Source organism: Hyperolius riggenbachi, chromosome 5, assembly GCF_040937935.1.
Source record: "Hyperolius riggenbachi isolate aHypRig1 chromosome 5, aHypRig1.pri, whole genome shotgun sequence".
Lineage (NCBI taxonomy): Eukaryota > Metazoa > Chordata > Amphibia > Anura > Hyperoliidae > Hyperolius > Hyperolius riggenbachi.
In genome coordinates this window covers 392608496-392634418 of record NC_090650.1, presented here as the reverse complement: position 1 = coordinate 392634418, position 25923 = coordinate 392608496, and the positions used below count along the sequence as shown (strand labels likewise).

The window sequence follows — 25923 nt, the reverse complement described above, 5'->3', positions numbered from 1 at the left end:
TCCTCAAACGGCCGCATGAGCCTGCAGGCATTTCGCATCAGTGTCCAGTACTTCGGCCAGAACATCCCCATCTCCCCGGACTGTGTCCTTTGGCTATAGTTGTATAGATACTGTTTGACGGCTTTCTCCTGTTGTAGCAGGTGGTCCAGCATCAGGAGGGTCGAATTCCTGCGAGTCGGGCTATCACAAATCAGGCGTCTCAGTGGCAAGTTGTTTCTCCGCTGTATATTGGCAAAGCATGCCATGGCCATGTAAGACCGCCTGAAATGCCCACACACCTTCCTGGACTGCTTTAGGACGTCCTGTAAGCCTGGGTACTTAGACACAAATCTCTGAATTACGAGATTCAGCACATGTGCCATGCAGGGTACATGTGTCAACTTTCCCAAATTCAAAGCAGAAATGAGATTGCTGCCATTGTTACACACCACGCTGCCGATCTCAAGTTGGTGCAGGGTCAGCCACTGAGCCACCTGTTTGTTCAGAGCAGCCAGGAGAGCTGCTCCAGTGTGACTCTCCGCTCTGAGGCAAGACATGTCTAATATGGCGTGACACCATCGTACCTGGCATGCAGCATAGGCCCTGGGGAGCTGGGTCTGTGTAGCTGGAGAGGAGATCGCAGCACCAGTAGAGTTAAACTGCCACTGAGCCAAAGAGGTAGAGGAGGACGACAACGAAGATGATGTAGCAGGAGGAGAGGAAGTGGCAGCAGGCCTGCCTGCAAGCCATGGGGGTTTCACTAGGTACGCCGCACAGCCACGTACTCCCTGCTTGCCAGCGGTCACCAGGTTGACCCAATAGGCTGTGTAAGTAATGTACCTGCCCTGACTGTGCTTGGCAGACCAGGCATCCGTGGTCAGATGGACCCTTGACCCAATGCTGTGTGCCAGAGATGACACCACTTGCCTCTCAACTTCATGGTACAGTTTGGGTATCGCCTTTTTTGAGAAATAATTGCGGCCTGGTATCTTCCACTGCGGTGTCCCAATGGCCACAAATTTTCGGAAGGCCTCAGAGTCCACCAGCTGGCATGGTAACAGCTGGCGAGCTAAAAGTTCTGTCAAGCCAGCTGTCAGACGCCGGGCAAGGGGGTGACTGGCACACATTGGCTTCTTCCGCTCAAAGATTTCCCTCACGGACACCTGGCTGCTGCTGTGGGCAGTGGAGCAGAAACCGCTCAAGGTGAGAGGCGGAGTGGAGGATGGAGGCTGTGATTGTGAAGGTGCAAGGGAGAAAGCAGATGAAGATGATGCACCTGAAGGAGGAAGAGGAGAAGGAGGGTGGGGCTTTGCTTTTGTGTGCTGCTTTTCCTCAGGTGCTCTTCCCATTGCAGTTTGTGCTTTTTCTGCAGGTGCCTTTGTAAGGCATTTGTTACGACTTGGGTGCTGGCCTTTCCACGGCTCAATTTTTGGTGGCAGTGAGTACAGATGGCATTGCTCTGATCTTTGGCATACACACTAAAAAATTTCCACACCGCTGAGCCACCCTGGGGTGTGGGCACTATGGTGGCCTCAGCAGCTGATGTTGAAGGGCATGTTGGCTGGCTGTCCAAAGGTGGCGATACATGGCACCGGACACTGCCACCAGCTGTTTCTGATGACGAGCTCCCCCTGCTTCTTTCCTCCTACTCCTCTCTGACTCCCCCTCTGAACTGTCCCCCTGGCCATCATGTCTCTTAGGATCCCACGTGGCATCCGTATCATCATAATCATCCCCCCAGCTTCGCTTGCCTCAGACACCTCAAACTGCACCAACAGCAGGTACTTCATCATCCTCCTCCTCACACCTTACGTCCATAGTTTCGCCTAACTCAGACATATGAGGTGGTGTAACTTGCTTAGCGCCTTCATCTTGTTGTAACAAGAATGGCTGTGCATCAGTGATTTCCAAATAACTCCTGCAAAGTGTCAAATGCCGTGGATGTGGTGCTAGTAGTAGTGCTGGTGGCTGCGGAAGATGAGGTGTTCTGTGTTAAATAGTCAACCACGACCTGACAATCTTGGGAGTTGATGGGACGTGCCTTCTTCTGAGCACTGTACTTTGGGCCAGGGTTGCATGAAATCACGTCAGCACGACCTCGATCAGACCTGCCGGGTGGCCTTCCTCTGGGTCTGCCCCTGCCTCTACCTGTTTTGTCCATATCGGGGGGGATGAAGTGAAAGATATGCACTGACTTGACAAATACAATGTGCAGTCACACAGGTGCAGTGAAAAGGTATGCAGTGACTGGTATTACAATACAATGTGCAGCTGTCACACAGCTGCAGTTAACAGGTATGCTCGGAGTGGTATATTACACAGCGTGCGGTCACACAGGTAGTGTGAACAATTATGCAATGACTGTTATTACAAATGTGCACCTGTCACACACACACACAGGTACCGGACAGGCACAGTGACACTGCGTGCGCTCACGTAGGTGGGTGGGTGCACTGAACAACAGGTAGGTATATGCAGTGATGGGTATTACAGTGTGCACCTGTCACACACACACGGGTATCGGACAGGCACAGTGACACTGCGTGCGCTTACGTAGGTAGGTGGGTGCACTGAAGTGAACAACAGGTAGGTATATGCAGTAATGGGTATTATTACAATGTGCACATGTCGCACACAGACAGGTACCGGACAGGCACAGTGACACTGCGTGCGCTCACATAGGTAGGTGGGTGCACTGAAGTGAAAAGGTAGGTATATGCAGCGATGGGTATTACAATGTGCACCTGTCACACACACAGGTAGTCACTGAATGTGCTGGGCCTGGCAGTGGCACACACACAGTAGAAATTACCAAGGCTGTCTATGCAGCACAAGTGTCTGTGGGACACACACACACACAAAAAAAAAAAGATCACAAGAACAAGATTATCTCTCAAAAGAGCTGTTGAGGGGTGCTTTCTTAGCAATAAGAATCAGCAAGGAGCAAGCTAAGAAGCCTACAAGAGCCTAACTAAGCTTTCCCTAATGTCTCTGCACAGCATCTTTCCCTTCTCTAATTACTGCAGGCACACAAGTGAGTCCAATGCCTGACGCTGCCTGCCTTTTATAAGGGGGGGAGTGGCTCCAGGAGGGAGTGTAGCCTGATTGGCTACAATGTGCCTGCTGACTGTGATGTAGAGGGTCAAAGTTGACCCTCATTGATGCACTATGGGGGCGAATCGAACTTCCGGTAAGGTTCGAGGTTCTCCGCGATCGCAAACGCCGGAAGTTCGCTGGTTCCCGTTCGCTGGCGAACCGTTCGGGCCATCTATAGTAGTCGCTCTCTTGATAAAAAAACAAAAACAAACTGAGTATCGCAATGGCATCAACCGTGCGTGATCAGAAGGAGCCCCTCCACTCTCGACAGTGGTGGGGGGTGTCAAACAAACAGGGGAAAAGAGGTACCCAGATAAAATAAAATTAGGTTGAAAACCTAAGGTGCGCGATACTATTGGCTACTACTACTAAGGCACTTTCTATTGGCCTGAGGAAGCAGGCTTGCACCCGCAAAACGTGTTGCTTGTGCATAATAAACCTTGTTTGCCGCATATGACTGTCGTTATTGAGGTTAGCCACCTCATTTATTTACATTTTATTGGTCGTTAGCCTAATTTTATTCTATCTGGGCGCCTCTTTACCCCTGCTGTCTATCTGTGAAATGATCATATTCGATCCTCCTGGGTTTCAGGACTTCCGTCCGGGGAGCCCTCCTTGCAACATACACAAGAGAACCTTGCACACGGAGTACACGTAATTCCTCCCACTGCAGTGATTCAGGCAATTTAGTCATTTCAGTGCATCATGGATCTTCCTGAGAACTTTGAAACCAGCAAATAATTGTCTGGTTTGTATTTAAACAATCCTGCAATGAATCAGAGTGCAAAGTGGCAGCGCTTCAGTTCTGCATCACCGATATTTATTTCTGCTATGCGAAACATTGCGTGCCCTCCTCTCCTCCAGCTTCGGAGCGTGTTTGTGGGGTGAGTACAAAGCAAGAGCCCATTACCCTGCTGTTTCCTGAGAGCTTTCCAGACTTCCTCCACGCACTCTCTGAGTAATGGCGGCTGTATTATAAGGCATCACCGGCATCATACATATATTGTGCCTATTGTAGTCATTATCAGCTATCTCGTATTTACGCCCGCCGCCACTCTGGGTAATTGTTACCATTGAAAACAAAATGAGGACAAACAGACGTCACTCACTCTAGTGGCTACTGCTAATGCACCGATCTAGAGCAAGAGTTTGTACAATTACTGAGCACTCCACGGAAGAGCACCTGTTTATTTAGTAAATGATCCAATCGGCCAATCACGTGGCAGCAGCGCAAGGCATAAAATCACACAGGTCAGTGCAGGTCGAGAGTTCTAATTAGGCCTCATTCACATTATGTGTGGTGAGAATCGTGTGTAAACGCATGGTCAAGAATGCATGTGTTTGTGCATGCTTTAGTGCACGTTTCAGTGTGTTGTGTGTTTTTTTTTTTAAGCATGTTTTGCTTATTGTAGCAGTAGCAGTTTTCAATAAAGCTTTGTTTTCATATGAAAATGTATTTTTTTTTTCAATTGGGGTAAAACACGCATGCACTTCTATGCAGTGGCCTACCTTAGGAATTGACAGCTGGTGCTGATTATTTACAGACCCCGCCCAGGGCTCCAAAGCCTGGAGGGGCCCCCAATGTGTCTAACCCCCCAACTTAACTGTGCTCCTCTGGGGCCCTGTAATGGAGCCTAAGGACTGCCCCCCCCCCCCCCCGGGACAGGTGAGATGCTTTACTGACAAAGACATTGCAGGGGCCCCGGGGAGCACAATTATGTTTTCTCTTTGGTGATAAAAATATCACCAAAGTTATTATTATATAGTTGGAGATAATGGTTTACAAATATTGGTAAGAAAATACTCATAATTATGATAGTACCTTTTCACCTTCTTTTTGGTGCTTTTTTTAGTTGAAGAATCATGGAAATGTATTTTAAATCAAAGATGAAAAATTATCTCCTAGGAGAAAACTCAGGTGAAAAAGTGAATTGCATATGGGCCACATAGTTTTATGAACTAACTAGTCTTCAGTGAGCGTTAGGCTAAAGTTCATTTGCAGCCGCACTTGCAGAGAGCCCTGGGTTCTTAAAGGGACCCTGAGCTCTTCATCCATCCCCCTGTAGCCCGCGAGGTCCCCCAGCATCCTCCTGGCTCCTCTTCCGGTCCTGCTGGTGACTCTGTTAATCGGCGATTACGGCATGAGGTCCCCCATGCGCTGCAGCACCCGCAAGGCGTCATCATGCTTGCAATGCTCAGGACTCTCACGACGCCCGGCGTGATGACGTGTTGTGGGCGCTGATGCGTAGGGAAACCTTATGCCCTCATTAAGAGAGCCACCAGCGGGACTGGAAGAGGAGCCAGGAGGACGCCAGAAGACCTTGCGGGCTATGGGGGGCTGGTGGAAGCCCCAGGTAAGTCTAAATTGCAATTTAATGCAGAGCTCAGGGTCCATTTAACCCTCACAGTGAGAAAAAATGTAACAAGGAACACAGGCTAGTTCTGAGTTCCATTATGGGGCTGGTATTAAAGTAAATGTGGAGTAAAAAAAAAAATGTCTGATACTTACCTATAGAGAGGTAAGGCTCTGATTCCTATAGACCCTTCCCTGTACCCTCTCGTTCCCTTCATTCCAGTGCCGTCACCCCCGTTTACATTTGCCACTTCAGAAGGACTTGTGTCCCTGAGTGCTTCCTAAGACAGGTGACTCCGTACCGCACATGCGCGAGTGAATACAAACCATACACACAAGGGGGTGGCATCGCTGGAACGAGGGGAGCAAGAAAGGACAGGGAAGGCTCTTAGCATCCAGAGCCTTCCCTCTCCATAGGTAAGTATCAGACTTTTTTTTTTTACTCACTTCACATTTACTTTATAGAGGACCTCCAGGGTAAATAAGAAAATCCTGCAGCCTGCAAGTAAAAGAAAGTTATATTTACCCTTGTCCCAAAGTCCCCGCATTACCCGACTTCTGGCGCCTGGCCCCGCCTCCTCTCTCTTCCCGGGGAAAACTGACAAGCTACTTACTGTATGCTGCAGGATTTTCTTATTTACTCTGGAGGACCTCTTTAACCTCAGATAATTAATCATGCAGGGAAGGACCTGGTATAAATTCTTCTGCCTTATGACAGGAACATAGATTAATTTCCCATTGATGTAAATGTGTATAATATACTGCATTTCCACGCTGATCTCTCATTGCCTGTGATGGAGAGGCAGAGACCTCTAGTGGACATCCTCACACATTGCAGGACTTCTTACTTGCAGGCATTCAGTTTGGACACAATGTTTATGCCTGTGCAGGATGGGTGAGAGTGGAAGAGATACTTCTTCCGGTTATCATGAGGAATGGTCAATGGGATGCAAATAGTTCTGAGTTGATGCAGGATTATGCAAATTTTGTACACAAATATATGCAGGCACACTGAGATTGATTCTATGCGGTTTCTCCAATGTCCATGCCAAGTGCTAGTACTGACAGGTGGTGAATGCATGGTTTTGTGCCCTGCAGTCATTGAGGGAGGCATCTGTCAGTGCGAACACGGCGGGGGAATGAGCCGCTCTCCCCCTTGGTTCGTTCGCCATTGCTCTGTCTCTACTGACACGGCGGCGCAAAGAGCCTCTGCCTCTCCATTCAAGCGCCGATGCTCTTGATCCTGCGGCTGCGCATTGATGCTCTCTTCATCTCCGTTCAATCGGCGATTCTCTGCTGCCCTGTGAGGACGCGCTTGCGCAGTGCAGCTGAGTCAGCGTTACTGCACTGACAGATGCCTCCCTCAATGCCTGCAGGGCACAGAGTGCAGTGGGGGGCCTTTTTATAGCAGAGGAACTGAGAGCGTGAGTTTGCCCAGCATGACTTTGGCAGTTAGGGAGGGCAGGGGAAAGGTAAAAAAAAAAAAAAAAGGAATAAACCATCTGTTATTTATTTTCACACTCCCTGACAAGCCTTCCCCTACTATGGGTGTATAGTTACAAAGGTCCGTCAGCGTTATTCCAGGGACTGACGGAAACGGGGAACAAAGACATCAGGATATTTAAAGGACCATGACAGAAAAAGGCAAGACTCCCTAACACTGCAGGGCGGCCTCTTGAGCGCGTCCCAGTGGCTGCAGCTCTTGAGCGCTTTGAGTCCGACAGGAGAATAGCGCTATATAAATGTTCGGATTATTATTATTAAAATAAAAAAAATTGCACAGTGAAGCTTCTGTATGGTTTGTATAACTACTGTCGTGTGCTTAAAAATCATGTTTCGCGATAGTGGTTCTTTAACTGCCAAATTGGGGGCCTTCCTGTAGATGAGCGCTGGCCTTTCAGGGATATGTGATCCTAGGACCCCATCCATTATGATGTTCCAATGCTTGCGTATAATGCACTCAATCTCTCTGTGTTGACAACTGTATCCAAATTGTTGGGCAAATTCATGGTTGCTTATAAGGTCATCTCTCACCATCTGACCCACTTGCTCTGCTTCCTTCTCAATATGCTTTCGATTATAGCCTTTTCTACAAATGTATCCACTAGTACCTTACTCTGTGTTTCATATTCCTCCTTGTATTCCACCTTACTAATCTCCAGATCCAAAAAACAAATTGTTTGACAGTAACTGAATGTTAACTTAATTTCTTACCATAATGTATTCATCATATTGCAGAATGCATCCAATTCTGCCTTAGGGCCCCTCCAGACAATTATCAGGTCATCGATAAATCTCGCCCAAAACAGCACTTTCCCATTCTCATCCCATTACCCCATATAGATGTTAGCAACATTGTCCTACAAAGTGAATCAACCCCCGAAGTCAGCTGGCTAATTGTACAAGCTGTTAGTCGGTATTTCTTCTGTCTGGCTCTCGGGGAAATTGCTGAAACCCAAGAGAAGCTGAAGAAGTGTCTGAAACTGCGGCTGCCTGGCGGATCAACTGTATACACATCACCATGGCAACAGGGACGTGAGCTCAAATGTCCCAGTTTGAAACATATGGTACGGCTCTCACAGAATTACATTTTAAAATATGTGACGTTTATGGCTCTCTCAGCCAAAAAGGTTCCTGACCTCTGCTCTTTGGGAACCAAATATCTACAGTATTATTAACCACTTCGCATACAGACCTTGTTTACTCCTTATGGACCAGAGCCGTTTTGACATTTTAGCTATGTCCATATTTAATCAGCAATAACTTTATCCCTACTTATGACACCTAAATTAAATATATACCGTATCTTTTTTTTCCAAGACATACTAGGCTTTCATTTTATAGCATTTTTCCCCCTCAACAATTTTTGTTTTCTATGCATTTTAATAGGAAAAAGAGGTGTTTTTGTTTCTAAAAAATAGAAAAAACCCACATTATTTCTGTTTTACCAATTCCAGTTTAAAAATAAAAAGCACTACTGTAGATAAAAAACACAAGAATATTTGATACTGAAATAATTCTAGTGTGTATTTTTCACTATGAACTGAGAAAATAAACGTATTTTTAATGGTAAAAATCGATCTTATTTTGCTCAGGGAACATATATTCCCTTTCACCAATAAGTGCTGCAGCAGATAGTGACAGAGCTGTGCACACTGCACAGGAGCAAGCCCAATTGTGCACAGCTGTGCTTCAGCTACAAGACGTATATCTATGTCCTCGTGGCTTAGATGAAGTCACAGAGGACTTCGATATACTGTAGTGGTGGATAAAGTGGTTAAATACATTGATATATTAAATTGATTATATTTCTTATTTTAAATATAAAAATTAGGAAAAACCTAATGATGATAGAGAGGACCAGTGTGGTTTGGATGATAAAACTACATCTACACTTTTGATTCTGAATTCTTAGTGATATGCATTTCGAGGGGTGTGGCAGGGGCATGCCGCTCTTTCATATCTCAAAAAGTTGGGAGTTATGTTCACCTATTCCAGCACTGCGTTAATTTCTCCTCTCCTTCCCGGAAACCACTCGCTCAATGCTCATACCAACCTCCAGATCACGTGACATGCATTGTGAGCCAGGGGATGGCAGCATAGTGTGTGCTTGGTTGCCAGGAAGGTAAATAGATCTGGCCCGGTGCTGTAGCGGATAGATATATGCTGCACTTACTCTGCAAGATGGGGAGGAGGAGCAGGCCCCCATAGCCTCTCCACAATCCTGGGGGCTATTGTTACACTGGAGGGCCCCATAAAAAGGGAATGATTTGTAGTAATGCACTTACTTGCAACTGCTCACAACCTTGCAGTTCATACTTTCTATAATCTGCCAGGCATACATGAAAAAAAGGCGCCTGGAAAAAAGGGCGCAGGGAATTGCCGCTAGTAGAATATCGCTACAATTAGCGTTATTCTACTGCTGGATTCTGATATTAAAATATCGGTAATGTTTACCGATATTTTACTATAGCTAACCTAAACCTGCTCTCACACAGAACCCTCCTTCTACCAATCCCTAACCCCCCCCCTTCCCGGTGGTGCCTTAACCTAACCCCCCCCCTTGTGGTGCCTAAAACGAAGACTCACCCTTCCCGTTGCCTAACCCTAATAAACCTACCTTGCTCTTAAACCTTAAAGAAAATCTGTAACGAAAAAACCTCCCCTGGAGGGTACTCACCTCGGGTGGGGGAAGCCTCCCGATCCTATTGAGGCTTCCCCGTCCTCCTCGGTCCCACAGTGGCGGCGACAATCCTCCCGGAGTGGCGGCGATGTAAATATTTACCTTTTGGCTCCAGCGCAGGCGCAGTATCTGCTCCTTCCCACGGAGATAGGCGGAAATAGCCGATCTCCGTCGGGACGCTCTACTTGCGCAGGCGCAAGTCTCCTGCGCAGTAGAGCGGACCCGAGGGAGATCAGCTATTTCCGTCCTATCTCCGTCAGAAGAGCCGAAACAGCGCCCTCGCTGGAGCCTGAAAAGGTAAATATTGAACAGGCTGTCAGATCTGTCGGGCTGGCTTTGAAGGGCTGCAGCGAGACCCCCGTGGGACAGAGGAGGACGGGGGAAGCCTCATTAGGATCCGGAGGCTTCCCCCTTACCGAGGTGAGTACCCCCCAGGGGACGTTTTTCTTGTTACAGTGTCTCTTTAACCCCACCTCTGCCACGATATGCAGCAAGGTAGGTAAATTTTGGCACCATGAGGTGCCTGAATAGCTGCAGTGACAGTAAATGTCAGCGTCCGATAGCATTGCAGGCACTGAAGGTTGTGGAAATCCTAAATGCAGCATTGCATAGCAGGCACTCCACTATAAAAGCTGTGATCTGCAGAAAAGAAGGAGGTGTCCGTGAGCGGGCGCCACCGTGCGCCCAAACTGCCTTCCTCTGCTGCAAATCGCGGTTTTACAATAGGCACCTATGGAGGTGCCGTTTTTTCCACAAGGGCTTCCGTGTCCTTTTTCTGTTTTCGCCCTGTCAGTATTCAGATTGGGCTACCTTCCATAGGACAAAATCAAAAAGTATTGTATCTAAGGACTATGACTAACAAGTGTAGCACAATGAAAAACAATCCAGGCTAGAAAAAAATGCCCTCTTTTTACGTAGATGACATCTAAATGCGACCTCCATTATTTTAGCTGGTTGGGGTACCGTTTGCATGGGCTGGTCATTTTCTGAGAAAAGTTGTTAGGATAAGGATGTGAAAAGGTCCCAGGATCACAGCCCATGAACCTATTGTCAGTTTTGCAACCGCTTCTCAACATCTTATCGTTTCAAAATTGCTTCCGTTGCCCACACAACTTGTCCATTCCAAAGCAAAACTGCGCGCAGGAGGGAGAGGAACGATTAGCATATTTTTTGGGTTCAGCAATAATTTCACCACTGAGTAGACGTCCGTTTTGTCATTGATGCGGACACAAAGCAGCTTCAAAAAAGCAGCACTTACAGGCTCAGCTATGATGCATATCCAATGCGCTTTATAAAGAAGGTCTTGTTCACAACCATACGAAACGAGATTTGAGGGCCATTTAGGAACGATCGGAAATAAATTCCTCAGCCTGTCTAATGATGGGTTTAAGTATTACGTCGGTGCATAACAGCGTCTAATGTCAGAAAGCGGCATTGAGTAGAAAGAAATCATCTTATATTAACATATAATCGGTATTTTAAAAAGCTGCCCGTTTTCAGGTCAAATGCTGCTGAAGCTGCTTGGCTATGAATCACTGTGCTGATTCCACATATACACTCTACCTACAGGCTTTATTTATGTAAATCAAAAGGATTTGGAGCCATTTTGCTAACAGGAAGGAGGAAAACGTCACCTATAGTTCTGAGGTAAAGTGTTACTGTACTTAAAGAGGCACTAACCAAGGATTGAACTTCATATCAATCAGTAGCTGATACCCCCTTTCCCAGAGGAAATCTTTACCTTTTCACGAATAGATCATCAGGGACGTCTGTTTGGCTGATATTGTAGTGAAACCCCTCCCACAGTGTGATGTCAGGACCTAGGGGTTCTGACAGTTTGCTGTCTGTGAATCTTGTTGCATTGTGTGAAATAACTTTTTTTTGTAATTGCCAAGCAAGCAATATCTCCCTCTGTGCATAGAATTCTTAGTAACAAACATTCCATACAGATCACCTGGCATAACGAAAGATGTCATCATCAGTGATACATTTCATAATGTAAATCAGGGAGAGGAAAGATTTTACAAAGGGCAAACACTGACTAAATGATCTATAAATGAATATTGTAACTAGTATTGTATGTGCACACTATTCTGGCACTTGGACTGAGCAACGTTCGTTCACTAAATGCTTTTAAAAATAAAGAAAACCCTGTGAATCCCCCATGAGGAGATTGGCTAGTCCAAAACCGGTCAGATTTCTACTACCTACTGTAAGTGGCAGCAACACAGGAGAAAGGAAATTTACCGTGGGAGAAATCTACTTTTTATGTGTTTTCATTAACTCAAAATGGCTCCCTGATGAGTAATGTGGGGGGGTCAGCAAGTGCACCAGAAAAAGCACAGCAAGCACACAGGAAAAAACAAAACACTTGCGTTGTTTTCTGAATGCTTTACAATTTGCAGTGAAAAAACAAAGACTCACACTGGGTGGGGCTGGGGAAGACCCGGCTGTCATGGTACACATTGGCACCAATGACAAAGTTAGTGGGAGATGGAAGGTCCTCAAAAAGGATTTTCAGGTACTTGGAGATAAACTTAAAGCAAGGACCTCCAAGGTGGTGTTCTCTGAAATACTGCCAGTGCCACGTGCTACATCTGAGAGACAGAGGGAGCTTAGGGAGTTAAATAAGTGGCTGAGAAATTGGTGTAGGAAGGAAGGGTTTGGGTTCCTGGAGAACTGGGCAGACTTTGCAGTCGGCTACAGGTTCTACAGCAGGGACGGGCTGCACCTTAATGGGGAGGGTGCAGCTGCATTGGGGGAGAAGATGGCTAAACGGTTGGAGGAGATTTTAAACTAGGATCTGGGGGGAGGCGGGAGGATAAAGTCTCAACATATAGACAAGATAAGGTAAAAAGACAGTGGGAGCCTAACATTATGGGGGGTGGAGAGGGGGGTGGGGACAGTGTAAAGATTAAGGAGGTTGGTAAAACTTCAAGTAGCCCATTTCAGGTAAACAAAATTGGTAAATGTGGTGGTAAAAATATAAAGTGCATGATAACCAATGCTCGGAGCCTTGCAAATAAAATAGATGAACTAGAGTTCATTCTGAATGACAAAGGCTATGACATTGTGGGAATAACCGAGACATGGATGGATGAAAGTCATGACTGGATAGCCAATTTAAAAGGATACAATGTGTTCAGGAGGGATAGAACAGGGAAAAAAGGTGGAGGGGTTTGTCTCTTTGTTAAGAATTCTTTTACAGCTGTCCTCAACGATGAGATGGAGGAAGATTGCGAAGATGTGGAGTCCGTTTGGGTAAATATTCATGGTGGAAATAAAAGTTGCCAATTGCTTATTGGGGTATGCTACAGACCACCTCATATTAATGAAGCTGCAGAACTGCAATTACTACAGCAAATTGAAAAAGCGGCAAGTAAAAATGAGGTCATAGTTATGGGCGACTTCAACTTTCCAGACATTGACTGGGGTATTGAGGCTACCCATTCTGGTAAAAGCAGCAGATTTCTGGCAGCACTACAGGACAATTACTTGACTCAAATGGTAACGGAACCAACTAGGGGGAATGCGTTACTGGATCTGATCATTTCGAATAGACCAGATAATGTATCAAATGTGCAGGTTCAAGAACATTTGGGAAATAGTGATCACAACATGATAACGTTTGATCTGGTGACTGATAGGCCACGGGGCAGCGGGACCACTAAAACTATGAATTTTAGAAAAGCAAAGTTCAATCAAATCAGGCAGGCACTAAGTTTGGTGAACTGGGATAATGTACTACAAGGGGAGGACACTGAAGGGAAATGGCAAGCTTTTAAACGTATTCTCAATCAATATTGTAGTATGTATATCCCATATGGAAACAAAATGTCTAGGAATAAAAAAAGGCCTCTATGGATGAATAGAAAGGTTAAAGATAAAATGAAGAGGAAAAAGAATGCCTATAAGGTCCTAAAACAGGAGGGGACCGAGGCTGCACTAAGCAATTATAAGGAGTGCAATAAAAATTGTAAAAAAGAAATTAGGCTGGCAAAGATCGAAGCTGAAAATCAAATCGCTAGGGATATCAAATCTAACCCAAAAAAGTTTTACAAGTACATCAACTCTAAAAAAAGAAAGGTTGACTGTATAGGACTCCTAAAGGATGAGGGTGGGAACTCAATGGTGGATGACCAAGGTAAGGCAGAGTTATTAAATGCTTTCTTTGCTTCTGTCTTTACAAAGGAAACAGCACTGTTGCAAATTACAGAGGCGGAAGAGTCTCAATCTTCTAACTGTAATATTAAATACTTAACGCAGGAAGAAGTAAAGGCAAGACTAAATAAATTAAAAATAGACAAGGCACCTGGCCCGGATGGCATGCATCCTCGGGTCCTAAGGGAATTAAGTTCAGTTATAGATAAACCCCTTTATCTTATCTTTTGTGACTCTCTTGCGACTGGCAGAGTCCCAGTGGATTGGCGTACAGCCCACGTTTTCCCATTATTTAAGAAGGGCAAAAAATCAGATCCAGGAAATTATAGACCTGTAAGCTTAACATCAGTTGTATGCAAACTATTTGAGGGGTTACTAAGAGATACTATACATGACTTCATAGTAGAAAATAATCTTATTTCTCAGCATCAACATGGGTTTACTAAAGACAGGTCCTGTTTGACTAACATGCTCAGCTTTTATGAGGTAGTGAATGCTAATATGGATATTGGGAATGCTGTAGATGTGATATACTTAGACTTTGCTAAGGCATTCGACACTGTTCCCCACAAAAGTCTGGTGCAAAAGATGAGGATGCAAGGACTGGGGAAGAGTCTGTGTGCTTGGATAGGGAACTGGCTAATGGACAGAAAACAAAGAGTTGTGGTCAATGGATCATACTCAAAATGGGAGACTGTTAGCAGTGGGGTCCCACAGGGGTCTGTACTGGGTCCAGTGCTCTTCAATTTATTTATTAATGACCTAGTGGATACAGTAGTGAGCAATGTTGCTATTTTTGCAGATGATACAAAATTGTGCAGAATCATCAACTCTAAGGAAGATAGTGTTATATTGCAACAGGATCTGGATAGGATGGCTATATGGGCACATACATGGCAGATGAAATTCAATGTTGACAAATGTAAAGTCATGCATTTTGGTCGTACCAATGGTCTAACACCATACAAAATAAATGGGATACAGTTGGGGACATCAAACTTGGAGAAGGACTTAGGAGTACTCATCGACAACAAGTTAAATAATCGTACTCAATGCCAAGCCGCTGCAGCTAAAGCTAACAAAATTTTGGGATGCATTAAAAGGGAAATAAAAACTCGAGATGCTAGCATAATATTGCCCCTGTTTAACTCTCTAGTAAGGCCACATCTGGAATATGGAATTCAGTTCTGGGCACCACATTACAAAAAAGATATTGCAGTTTTAGAGCAGGTGCAGAGACGAGCAACAAAATTGATACGTGGGATGGAAGGTCTCACTTACCAAGAAAGGTTAGATAAACTGGGGTTATTTAGTCTAGAGAAAAGACGCCTTAGAGGAGATCTAATTAACATGTATAAATACATCAGAGGGCAATATAATAGCTTGGCGGATGAGCTTTTTGTCCCTAGGCCTTCTCAAAGGACTAGAGGACATGATCTGCGCATGGAGGAAAAACGTTTTAGCCATTCATTTAGGAAAGGGTTCTTTACAGTAAGAGTGATTAAGATGTGGAATGCATTGCCACAGGAAGTCGTTATGGCAAACTCTATACCTGCATTTAAAGGGGGCTTAGATGCTTTCCTTGCGTTGAATGACATCCATGGCTACAATTACTAGGTAATGCCAATGATGTTAATCCAGGGATTTTATGATCAACAGGGATATGTGAGGGAGCAGGCTGGAGTTGTACTTTGTACTGGTTGAACTCGATGGACGTATGTCTTTTTTCAACCAAAGTAACTATGTAACTATGTAACTTTCCCCACGGCCTGTACAGGGTTAAACTGAGTCATAAACACTCATAATGATCTCTCTCTCTCTATTGAGTGCGGATGACATCTGTAAACACTGTGTACAAAAGGACTGCTTGTGAGTAATGTCTGCTATGCCAACTGACGCAGCGTGAAAAATAGACACCGTTGTATGGAGAAGCAACATTGGTAATAGATTCCTTGTATATAATTATCGGTCAGTCTCATTTTAAATTGTTTTTAATACTTTCTAGTTTTCATAACTTAAAAAGGTACCCGAGGTGAGAGGGATTTGAAAGCTGCCATATTTATTGCCTTTTAAACAATACCAGTTGCCTGGCTGTCCTGCTAATCTTTCAAAACCTTGCGAGGGAGACACTAGAACGCACTCAGTAGGCAGTAGCAGTGGTAGAAAGTCTTGCCCATAAACTCCTTACGAATAGGTGCTGGCTTACTAGATAGGAAGATCCAAGATTTAAACCCAGGTTATCTATGTCAGAGGCGGAGCCCTTAAAGTGAACCGAGCACCATTTTTACTGCTCAGGGCAACTTAATAGCACATTAAAAATGAATGCTGGGGGGTGGAGGGTAGTGAACATGGCAGCGCCTATAACTATTAGAAACCAGGAGAAACTGCAGGAAAAATGGTGTTTAGTTCCATTCCAGTCAGCCACCGATGTGTGATCTAGGCATTTGTGTTACTTATCCATACTTCTATTTCCGTCCTTTACAGAGGAACTTTAATCCAGGATTGAACTTTTTCCCAGTCAGTAGCCAATACCCCCTTTCCCAAGATACATGTTTACCTTTCCTTGAATAGATCTTCAGGGACGTCCATGTGGCTGATATTGAAGTGAGACCCCTCCCACAGTGTGATGTCATTTCCTTGGCCATGACAATTCCTGTTTTTCTTCCATTACAACTAGTTCATCTTTAAGCACCAGGAAAATGATGCAAATGAAAATGAGAACAGTAAATATGCTGATAATAATGAGGACAGTATCATTTGTACAGGTCTGTTTATTTGTCCTGTATGTGCTGACAGTGCTCTAGAGATCTTTTAACAAATATACAGAAAGCACAGTTTAAATATTACATACACTTTACATCACAACTCCACATAGAAACACCATGGTGTGAACTAAATGCAATGACTGGAATGGCAGAAACACGTACACCATAGTCCTCTGTAAACAGGATCTACACATGAACAGTGATAAGGATGAGGCCGGCCACAGAGTGCACAAGGAATGACCTTTAGATAGAACTCTTTGGCCCCGATTCAATTCACTTTTCCTCAGAGGTAATATTTTCACACCTTATCAATAAAATGCCTTTTAAGCCAGCAGCAAGCAAGACAGAACTCAGGGTCATTTTGACAGTACCTTTTCCACCTACTTATTAGTCATTTTCAGTTACAGAGTGCAGAAAAGTTATTTTAAACAGAAGATGAAAAAATATCTCCTAGGAGAAAAAACTTAAAGCGGAATATAACCCTGCATTTCAACTTTGCTCTAAAACATTATTTACAGCATATTATATGCAACCAGCATTTTTTTTTTACTAGACCAGCATTGGAAGGGTTACACACAGAGCTTTAAAGTTCCTGGAGAGAACTGCTGCCGCATCCGAAGCTGACATAGATACATTTAAGCAAAACAAAATGTAACAAGTGTGGAATGTGACTCACTCTCTCTGACTGTGCAGGAGCTGGAGGACAGCCAAAGAGTGTGTAACATTTCTCACTTGCTACATTTTGTTTACTGAAATGTATCTATCTAAACTTCAGCAGTTCTCTCCACGAACTTTAAAGCTCTGTGTGTAACCCTTCCAATGCTGGTCTAGTAAAAAAAATGCTGGTTGAATATAATATGCTGTAAATAATGTTTTAGAGCAAAGTTGAAATGCAGGGTTATATTCTGCTTTAAGGTGAGTTTTATGGAGGCTGCCATATTGATTTCCTTTTAAGCAATACCAGTTGCCTGGCTGTTCTCCTGATCCTCTGCCTCTAATACTTTTAGCCATAGACCCTGAACAAGCCAGATCAAGTGTTCCTGCAAGCTGCATGCTTGTTTCTGGTGTTTTTCAGACACTACTGCAGCCAAATAGATGAGCAGGGCTGCCCGGCAACTGGTATTGTTTAAAAGGAAGCAAATATGGCAGCCTCCATATCACTCTCACCCTTCACTCTAAGAGGAAAAAGTGGATTGAATAAGGACCTATCTATGTTTTGCGGCATATCAGCATCTTCAGGCTTAAATAAATCTCTTTATAAATAGACTCTGGTTTGCTCAGTGGACATTTAAATATTGATTAAAAGCAACGATATCTACTGAACTTTTTTTTTGTTTGTTTTTAAAAGAAAAAGAGTCAAAAGGGGCGACTAAGGGAGGAGAGGGGTCACCTCGGTTAGAGACTTGAGAAGCAAGCACAGGGTTAGGTAGGAAGAGTGTCATCACTGTACTTCAAACTCATTTCTGCTCCAATAACACAATCACAAACTTTGCTTTACTTAAACTCCAGTAAATTGCAGTCAATTTTGTAGTAGACGTAGGGGTAGTACTCTTGTTGGCTCAGGTTTAACCCAGGGATATCCATGGGAGCCTAGAAAAAAAAAAGGAATCATTAATAACAATACAGTGTGAAGTTGTTATAGAGGTATGATGACATACCTAATTTTACAGTCATTTTACTGGTTTTAGCGCAGGGGCGTTTGGGCACTCCAGTCAAAAAATCGGTATGGCCGTGCACCAGAATGTGGGTGTGGTCATGGGTGGAGCCAAATTTACATGAACTTAAAAGCAGTCTAAGTAGGCCTGCCCAGCAAAATGTTAGAGGAAGACCCCCCATTAATACACACACAAAAAAACACTAGGGGAGAAGCCCAGAAGAGAAGATCTTTGCAGAATCTGGAGTCCAAGTGGCAGGAGGTGAGTAGAGCCTGACTCTCCCTGGGTGACATCCGGGGCACCCTAGAATAGATCTGTGGCACTTGCCACTAATCTTTGGGGCTAGCAACGCCCCTGTTTTAGCATCAGAAACGCTTCCTATATGTATATATTGCTTTATATTGCTATGTAACCCTGCCCTGCCAGTGATGTTTAGCTTAGGCTTTCAAGTTAGGCAGCCTTCTGCCGCAAAGCACGCTGGGAAAAGAGGAGTTGTTTCGGCTCACTTCATAACACACAAACAAATATTCTACAGTGATGCACCTGTCAGCAGTAAACATGTCGCCGACTGTGATAAAATTAAGACTGTTAATCAGGTGTAGTTAGCCCGACAAAGACTTGTAGCCACAACAACTCTCAAAACTTTAAAGGGACCCTGAGCAGCAGTTGTGGGTATGCATACAAGCATTCAGCTTCAAATCTGCATCCAGGCTGAAGATAACAGTATTTTTGTTTATATTCCAATGTCGTTACATTTGTGTGTAACAACTGAAAACACTCTCTGAAAAGATCTCTGCTTCTAGCATGCACACAGCTCACTAGAAGATTTTAATATATAATAAAAAGCAGCTGGAATAAAATGCAATGGCAGCTTTCAGGGCAAGATAAACTACACTTTGGAAACTTGTAATTTGTAAACAGACAATATTACTTGTGCACAAAAGCAAATATGATAACTGTATGAATAATAAAAAGTAGGAAAACACATTTTTATTGAATGTTATGTCAGAGTTTCAGACCACTTTAACCACTTCGCGTCCCTGGCGTTTTCCCCCTAAAAAAACAGAACAATTTTCTACATTTCTCACACTTCCCATTCATTAGCCAATAACTTTATCACTACTTATCACACATACATGATCTATACCTTGTTTTTTTCGCCACCAATTAGGCTTTTTTTGGGTGGTACATTTTGCTTAGAATTATTTAATTTTGAACAGATTTTAATGGTAATGGGAAAAAAATTAAAAAAGGAATTATTTCTCAGTTTTCAGCAATTATAATTTGAAAATAATAAGTGGTACTGTAGATTAAACCTACACATTTGATCTGCCCGTCTGTCCTGGTTATTACAGGGTTTAAAGTATGATCCTAGTACAATGTATGGCGACAATATATTATTTGGAAATAAAGGTGCATTTTTTTCCATTTTGCGGCTTTGTATTTTTCTTTAATTGTTGTGGCACTTTTTAATCCTCCCCGCTCCCTAGTTAGCAAGATGTGCTCCTTTATACCCCCCCTCCCCCATACTTGGCCAGATGTGCCCCGTTACCCTTCCCCAGCCCCTGATGTGCCTCTGTAAACCCCCCACTTCAGTAAACCAGATGTGCTCCTTTATACCCCCCCTCCCCCATACTTGGCCAGATGTGCCCCGTTACCCTTCCCCAGCCCCTGATGTGCCTCTGTAAACCCCCCACTTCAGTAAACCAGATGTGCCTGTTTATCTCCCCCCCCCCATAGTTAGCCAGATGTGTTTTTATTACCCCCCATTCATAGCCAGGTGTATGCCCTGTATGCCTCCCCCTCCCCCATTTATAGTCAGCTGTGCCCCTTTTAATTTGTATCCCCCCCCCCCCCCCCCCATGGATAGCCAGGTGTTGGCCCTTTAAGATATTTTATTTCCCCAAATGCCAGGTGTCCCTTCCACCCCCTCTGCAGAGCTAGGCGCAGGGAAGCATTAGGAGTAAGAATCTCTCACCTGACCTTGTTCCACCGGCGATCACGATCTCCTCGCTGCAGTACCGCTGGCAGCCTCACTATGCTGACCGGATCGGGTCCTGGCTTGATGACGTCATCAAGCCGGGACCCGGTTCACTCAGCATAGTGAGGCTGACAGCGGGACTACAGGGAGAGGATCGTGATCGGCGCTGGAACAAGGTCAGGTAAAGATTGATACATTGTAATCCTCCATGCTGCCCGATCGCAGCATGGAGGGGGAAGGGGGGTATTACAGAGGATCGGGCGGGGGGTGGGAGGATCGGAGACCCGGGAAGGGATTGTAGTGTAGTTAGGGGGAGGGGGGTTAATGAGCCCAGGAGCGTGCTAGCACGCCCGCTGTGCTCATTAAATGACAGCAATCATGTCATGTGGCTTTCAGGAGCCACTTGCAATGACGTGATTATACTGTATGCGGGATGCAAACTGGTTAAGTTTTACTTTAATCTATCTGTAACCCTGGCTATGCTGTGATTTTTCATCTAGGTGAGGGTTAAAAACATGTAACTCCTAAAAACAAACCATTTCAAATAGAATCACTGTTGACGTTAGCTAGATAAGGTATGTTACCCAACCTAAGTAAACCAAACCCATTGACAGTGGCATAGGAATTACCATAGCAGCTGTAGCGGCTGTTATGAGGCCCGTAGCCAAGGTGGGCCCAGTGTGAGTGGCTAGCAGTGATTTACCATCTCTAGGTATCCCCGTCTCCATGAGTGCTCTCTGTTGTCCAGGGGCGCCTCCAGCCATTTTGTCACTCCAGGCGAGAAAACCTGTGGCACGGCCCCCCCCCCCCCCCCCCCCGGAAAATAATCGTAATGCAGAAGAGTTTCACACATCCCGCCCCCCGCAAAGCGTTCCTGGTGACCGCTTGGTTGGCCTGATGCACCAGGTACCTCTGGGGGGGGGGGGGTGGCGGAGAGAGAGCAGCAACATAATTGAAAATAGACGGCGCTTCCATCGAGGGGGAGGAACTTCGGCGACAGCTTCCGTCGCACAGCTGATCCCTCTTCCGCGTGTGTACGCGGAGGAACCTGGCGACGAGCTGTCGCCGGCCTGTCGCGCACACGCTCACGTGTGCTGGCGAAAGGCCACTTATGTAGTCCGTGAGTATGGGCCATAAAACACAACAGGTTACAGCTTAACCAGCTTTCACAAACTTTTCCAATCAAAACAGCAGGGCACATTCTTGCTGCTATCACAATAGTAAACAGTGGTCTGCACACAGGACAGGATGTGTTCATGTTAATCAGGCTGCCTGCATACCTTCTCTTCTATCCGTGCATGCAGCCCATCTCACAAGCAGAAGCTAAAGCCACTGTCAGTCCTCCTGGCTTCCGGGGCTGTGTTGAGCTTTTGTGTGTGTGTGTGGGGGGGGGGGGGGGGGGGCGGGGCCCCTACATGGACACTTCACATTCTTTTTTGTCCACTCTGTGACCGTCTGCCCCCTGCCTGGCTCGCTCGCTCGCTCCAGTATCTGTGCAGCCACTGACGATGGGGGAGAGGTGGTCATACTGTCAGGGGGGGGCATACGTTGGCTGGCCACTGGCTCCTGAACTAACTGGTGGGGGGCGGAGTTAAAGGCTGGGCCACACGAGGTAAACACTTTACCCGTGTGGCTACTGAGATGCAGGGGCGGGGCTTTAAAAGAAAAACCTTGTGGAAAAGAGCAGTATCATTGCTCTATTGGCTGGGGAGAAGGGGGCGTCTTTAGAGGTGGAGTCACTGCTGCTGAGCACATGGAGGCAGCGCTGAGCCCTCGGGGCAGAGTCGGGAGCTTAAGTAAAAAAAAAAAAATCACAATCACGATAGCAGCAGCGGGAGGTCGCGCCTTTTAATCTCATGCCGCCATAGGCAGCCGCTTGTAGTGCCTGGTGGGTGAGGCGCCCCTGCTGTTGTCAAGTGACCCGCTGTGAGAAGGTGCTCTAACCATAGAGACAGGGTTGCCTGGAGACAGCAGATCGTCGGTGGAGCTTAAAGAGTCGAGTCTCTTCTCGTCCACGCTCCACTCTACTCTGCATGGGGAAAGGGGCGGAGGGCCTCAGGCTACCTATATTGGGCGTCACATCTGGCTACCTATACTGAAGCTAACACCTTGCTACCTACCTATATACTGGGGGGCACTACTATTGGCTACCTATACTGTGGGGGTATTCTGTCTACCTATACTGGGGTATAATACCTATCCTTGGGGGGCACTTCTGGCTACCGCTCTAATACCTATGGCTATATAAATTGGTGTGTTGGGGACACAAAGGTGCCTTAGAACTTCTTTCTAGACTTGGGGGCCCTCAACCAAAACGTTGCTATGGGACCCCATGATTTCCAGCAATACCATTGCACAATGAATTTAGATGTCCTCCTTGTGTTTGTGTGAATTCCCTCAGAGCACGTTAGTTTCCTCCCACAACTGAAAGAACCTTCTGGCTTCCTACTATACTAACTCCTTTGGATGGTACATTGAGTGACATGGATTAGAAAATGTGTCAGCACAATAATAATATTAATAAAAACAACCACCTGTATGCAGTGGTTCAGAATGCCAGGGCTCATTGAACAGCTGCATGTAGCAGAAAATGGCGCTACTCACGTCAATGATGGAGGCCGCACTGCTGTCCAGGTGCTTGTATAAATCATACAGGACTTCCCTCAGCTTCTTCATAGTCTTCTTGTTAGGTTGGAGCAGCATGGCTTGGAAGTTCACAGGTAATCCATATCTAGAAGCAGAAGAGTTATTAGATTCACAATGGGAAAATACAAAGAACACACAACAGTACAAGATGCAAGCAATGCTGGGAGAAAGAAAACAAAGTCAAGGCTATGCAAAGCAAGGAGCAATGAATGATGCCTATGTATGGGTCCATGGCACTAAGAACATCTGTATACTGCTGAGGAGTCATGGCAACCGTTACCCTGGAGGAAGAAAGGAAGGAAGAACCTAGGCATAAGAGGCTGAGTGAAACAGAATAGTGAAGAGCAACTGCGGGAAAATGTATCTCTGTTTACGGAGTGAAATTACTAAAAAGCCTATGGGCTAGCGCACAGGTGTCAAACACGTCCCACTGCCCAAATGCGGCCCTCCTTGCCATTTTATGTTGCCCTCAAGAGCTTCCAATGTCCATCATTGTAAGCAGCAAAAGAAAAAAAGTGCACTGCCTTCCAGTCCAAAGGAGCACCCCGATGACTGTGCTTCTGACTGAAATATTGTCGGTTTGAGCCGGGGTGCAGCAATAACCCACGAGGCCTCTTCAGCAAAATTAGCATGTGGCTCCCTTCTTGGATCCAAAACCCCTGGTAACTGGTAAATCATACACATGCAACTACACACATCCCACCTACCTCTCCACATGGCAGAGTACCGCAGTGGAACGGTGTAATGTTTGCCTGTCCAGCGATACGTTATCTCTTCTGTCCTTCCTGGCAGTCAAATGCTCTGTCCTCCATACTTCCTTCTCCCGATCACGACATGCCTCAGGAACCAGAGGTATGCAGCATAGAGCATGTGGCTGCCAGCAAGATCAGAGAAGAATCAAAGCAGCACTGGAACAGGTAAATATTAAACTGCTCCACTGCACTACTCTGCAGAAGGGGAGGGCTCTGCATATAACATTTCTGCATTGGGACTTAGTTGCTTAAAGTTCCTGGTAGAGAGTTCCACAGTTTCACTCATCATAAACACAAGATTTCCTGCAGAATGAGAAGGTAAATAGGCAGAATTAGCAGTAAGGGACGGTTCCTACTAGCTAAAAAAATGTACCAATTCGGAAATTTTTAAAGCTCCACTTAGTGCAGGAAGCTGATCCCAATATTAAAAATAGTATCTGCCTCCACTTGTTTAAAAAAATGGATCCGCTTGCTGCCTTGCACTAAGCGGAACACAGAGTCCTAACCTGGCACATTTTAACTGGACTGGGTGGGAAATTGTATGCAATGAAAGCCTATGAGAACTGACTCTGTTCGTTCAGGTTAGGCTAGTTGCCGCGTCCACTTTTCCCATTCTGATTGCAGCTGTGATATAATACTCGTGTTCCGCTGCTGCTCGGTCCCTCCTACACAGCCCAGTGGCCGTCATAAGCATGGGGATCTCCATGGGGTTGCAAAAGATCAATGGGAAGCCTCAACAACAGGGAGAATTCTCATTGGTCCATGGTTGACCAATGAAAATTCTACCTGTTGCTAGGGAGAATTGCAGCCTATGGAGTGCCATATGCTCCTGCCACCCTCCAGGCTGAATATAACGGGACCGAGCGGCAGGACAGGTGAACGGTGATGCATACGTTCAGGCGCGATTCATGCAGTGCATGTGATCAAAGCAGACGGGTGGGCGAGCAGCGGATTGTGGTAAGCAGATGCAAAATGGACGGAACGCATCTGCAAGCGGATGCGCTTATCGTGTCCATTTTGCATCTGCTCTAGTGTGAACTGGCCCTAAGGGTTAATTCACATATAAATCTGCACATTTCAGGTCCAGTCCAGTCCTGTCAATTTTCTATCAGTTTTACCTGATCATACCGCAAATGTACACCTTTTATGTGTGAAAACACCCATAGAAACACATACTAAAGTGATGCTAACTGTCAAAAACTGACAGGATGGGGACTGGACACCTTTTTATATGTGAACCAAGCTGAAAACTGATTTCACACAGAATACCTGATCATTCCAACTCAGAGTCAGGACCGAATTATCAGTTCTGGATGGTAAAGCCAGTGGATACCGTTTTAAAAATAAAAAAGTCAGATACTCACCTAAGGAGAGGGAAGGCTCGGTCCTAATGAGCCTTCCCTCTCCTCTCCCGATGCCCTCAGTGCTGCGCTGGATCCCCCGTTCGCGTCCGCCGCCGCAGGGACTTCGGAGGTGTTCGGGAGCACTCGGGCTTCCGAAGACGGGCCGCTCCATACTACGTACACGCGCGAGTGCGTCATAGAGGGCGCTCGCGCATGCGTAGTATGTAGCGGCCCGTCTTCGGGAGCCCGAGTGCTCCCGAAGGCTTCCGAAAGCTCCCTTCGGCATGCGGAAGTGGCAGTATTTGACCAAACTAGTCGAATACTGCCACGGGGGATCCTGCGCGGGACCGGGCACCGGGAGAGGAGCGGGAAGGCTCATTAGGACCGAGCCTTCCTCTTCTTAGGTGAGTATCTGACTATTTTTTTTTTAAAACGGTAAACATTCACTTTAAAGAAAATCAGCAAAATGGACTGAAATCTGCTTGGCTATACACATGAGCATTTTGCCATTACAACAGAAATCTAAAGCAATTGGTATGAAGATAAACCTGAGGGTGTATCCTTACCTCAGCACAGATTCCACAAAGACCCGGAGAGCTTTCACGTGAATCCATGCAATAAAAGCTTCACTAAAATTCACTTTCAGCCATCGTACCAGAGGACCCTGCAGAAGACATGGGACAGCAAAGCAGATTAAACAGCAGTTTACATACATAGCGAGGCTAATTTATCACAACTTGTGTAAAGAAAACTGCTGCATCTGCCCAGAGCAACCTATCAAACTGCAATTCATTAATGAGCTGAATAAGGATTCTCTTGTTCTAGTGAAACAGTAATACAGAAAAAATGTGAACATATTAACCACTTTAGGACCACAGTGTTAAACCCCCCTAAAGACCAGGCCATTTTTCAGAAAAAGGGCCACTGCAGCCTTAAAGAGAAACTCCAACCTAGAATTGAACTTTATCCCAATCAGTAGCTGATACCCCCTTTTACATGAGAAATATAA

The 25923-nt window shown here is 45.5% G+C and overlaps 1 protein-coding gene across 2 annotated transcripts in view; it reads right to left on the bottom strand.

The window, feature by feature from the left end:
* Positions 1-17759: 17759 nt before the first annotated feature.
* Positions 17760-25923, bottom strand: part of ATP6V1C1 (ATPase H+ transporting V1 subunit C1) — a 60793-nt gene continuing 52629 nt past the window's right edge. For both annotated transcript variants that reach the window (XM_068234905.1, XM_068234903.1), the window contains 3 exons: positions 25481-25578; positions 22778-22904; positions 17760-18127 (listed from right to left, as the gene is read on the bottom strand). In XM_068234905.1, coding sequence (XP_068091006.1) covers positions 18032-18127; positions 22778-22904; positions 25481-25578 — 321 coding nt within the window. In that variant the 3' untranslated portion in view covers positions 17760-18031. The remainder of the gene's footprint in view (positions 18128-22777; positions 22905-25480; positions 25579-25923) is intronic.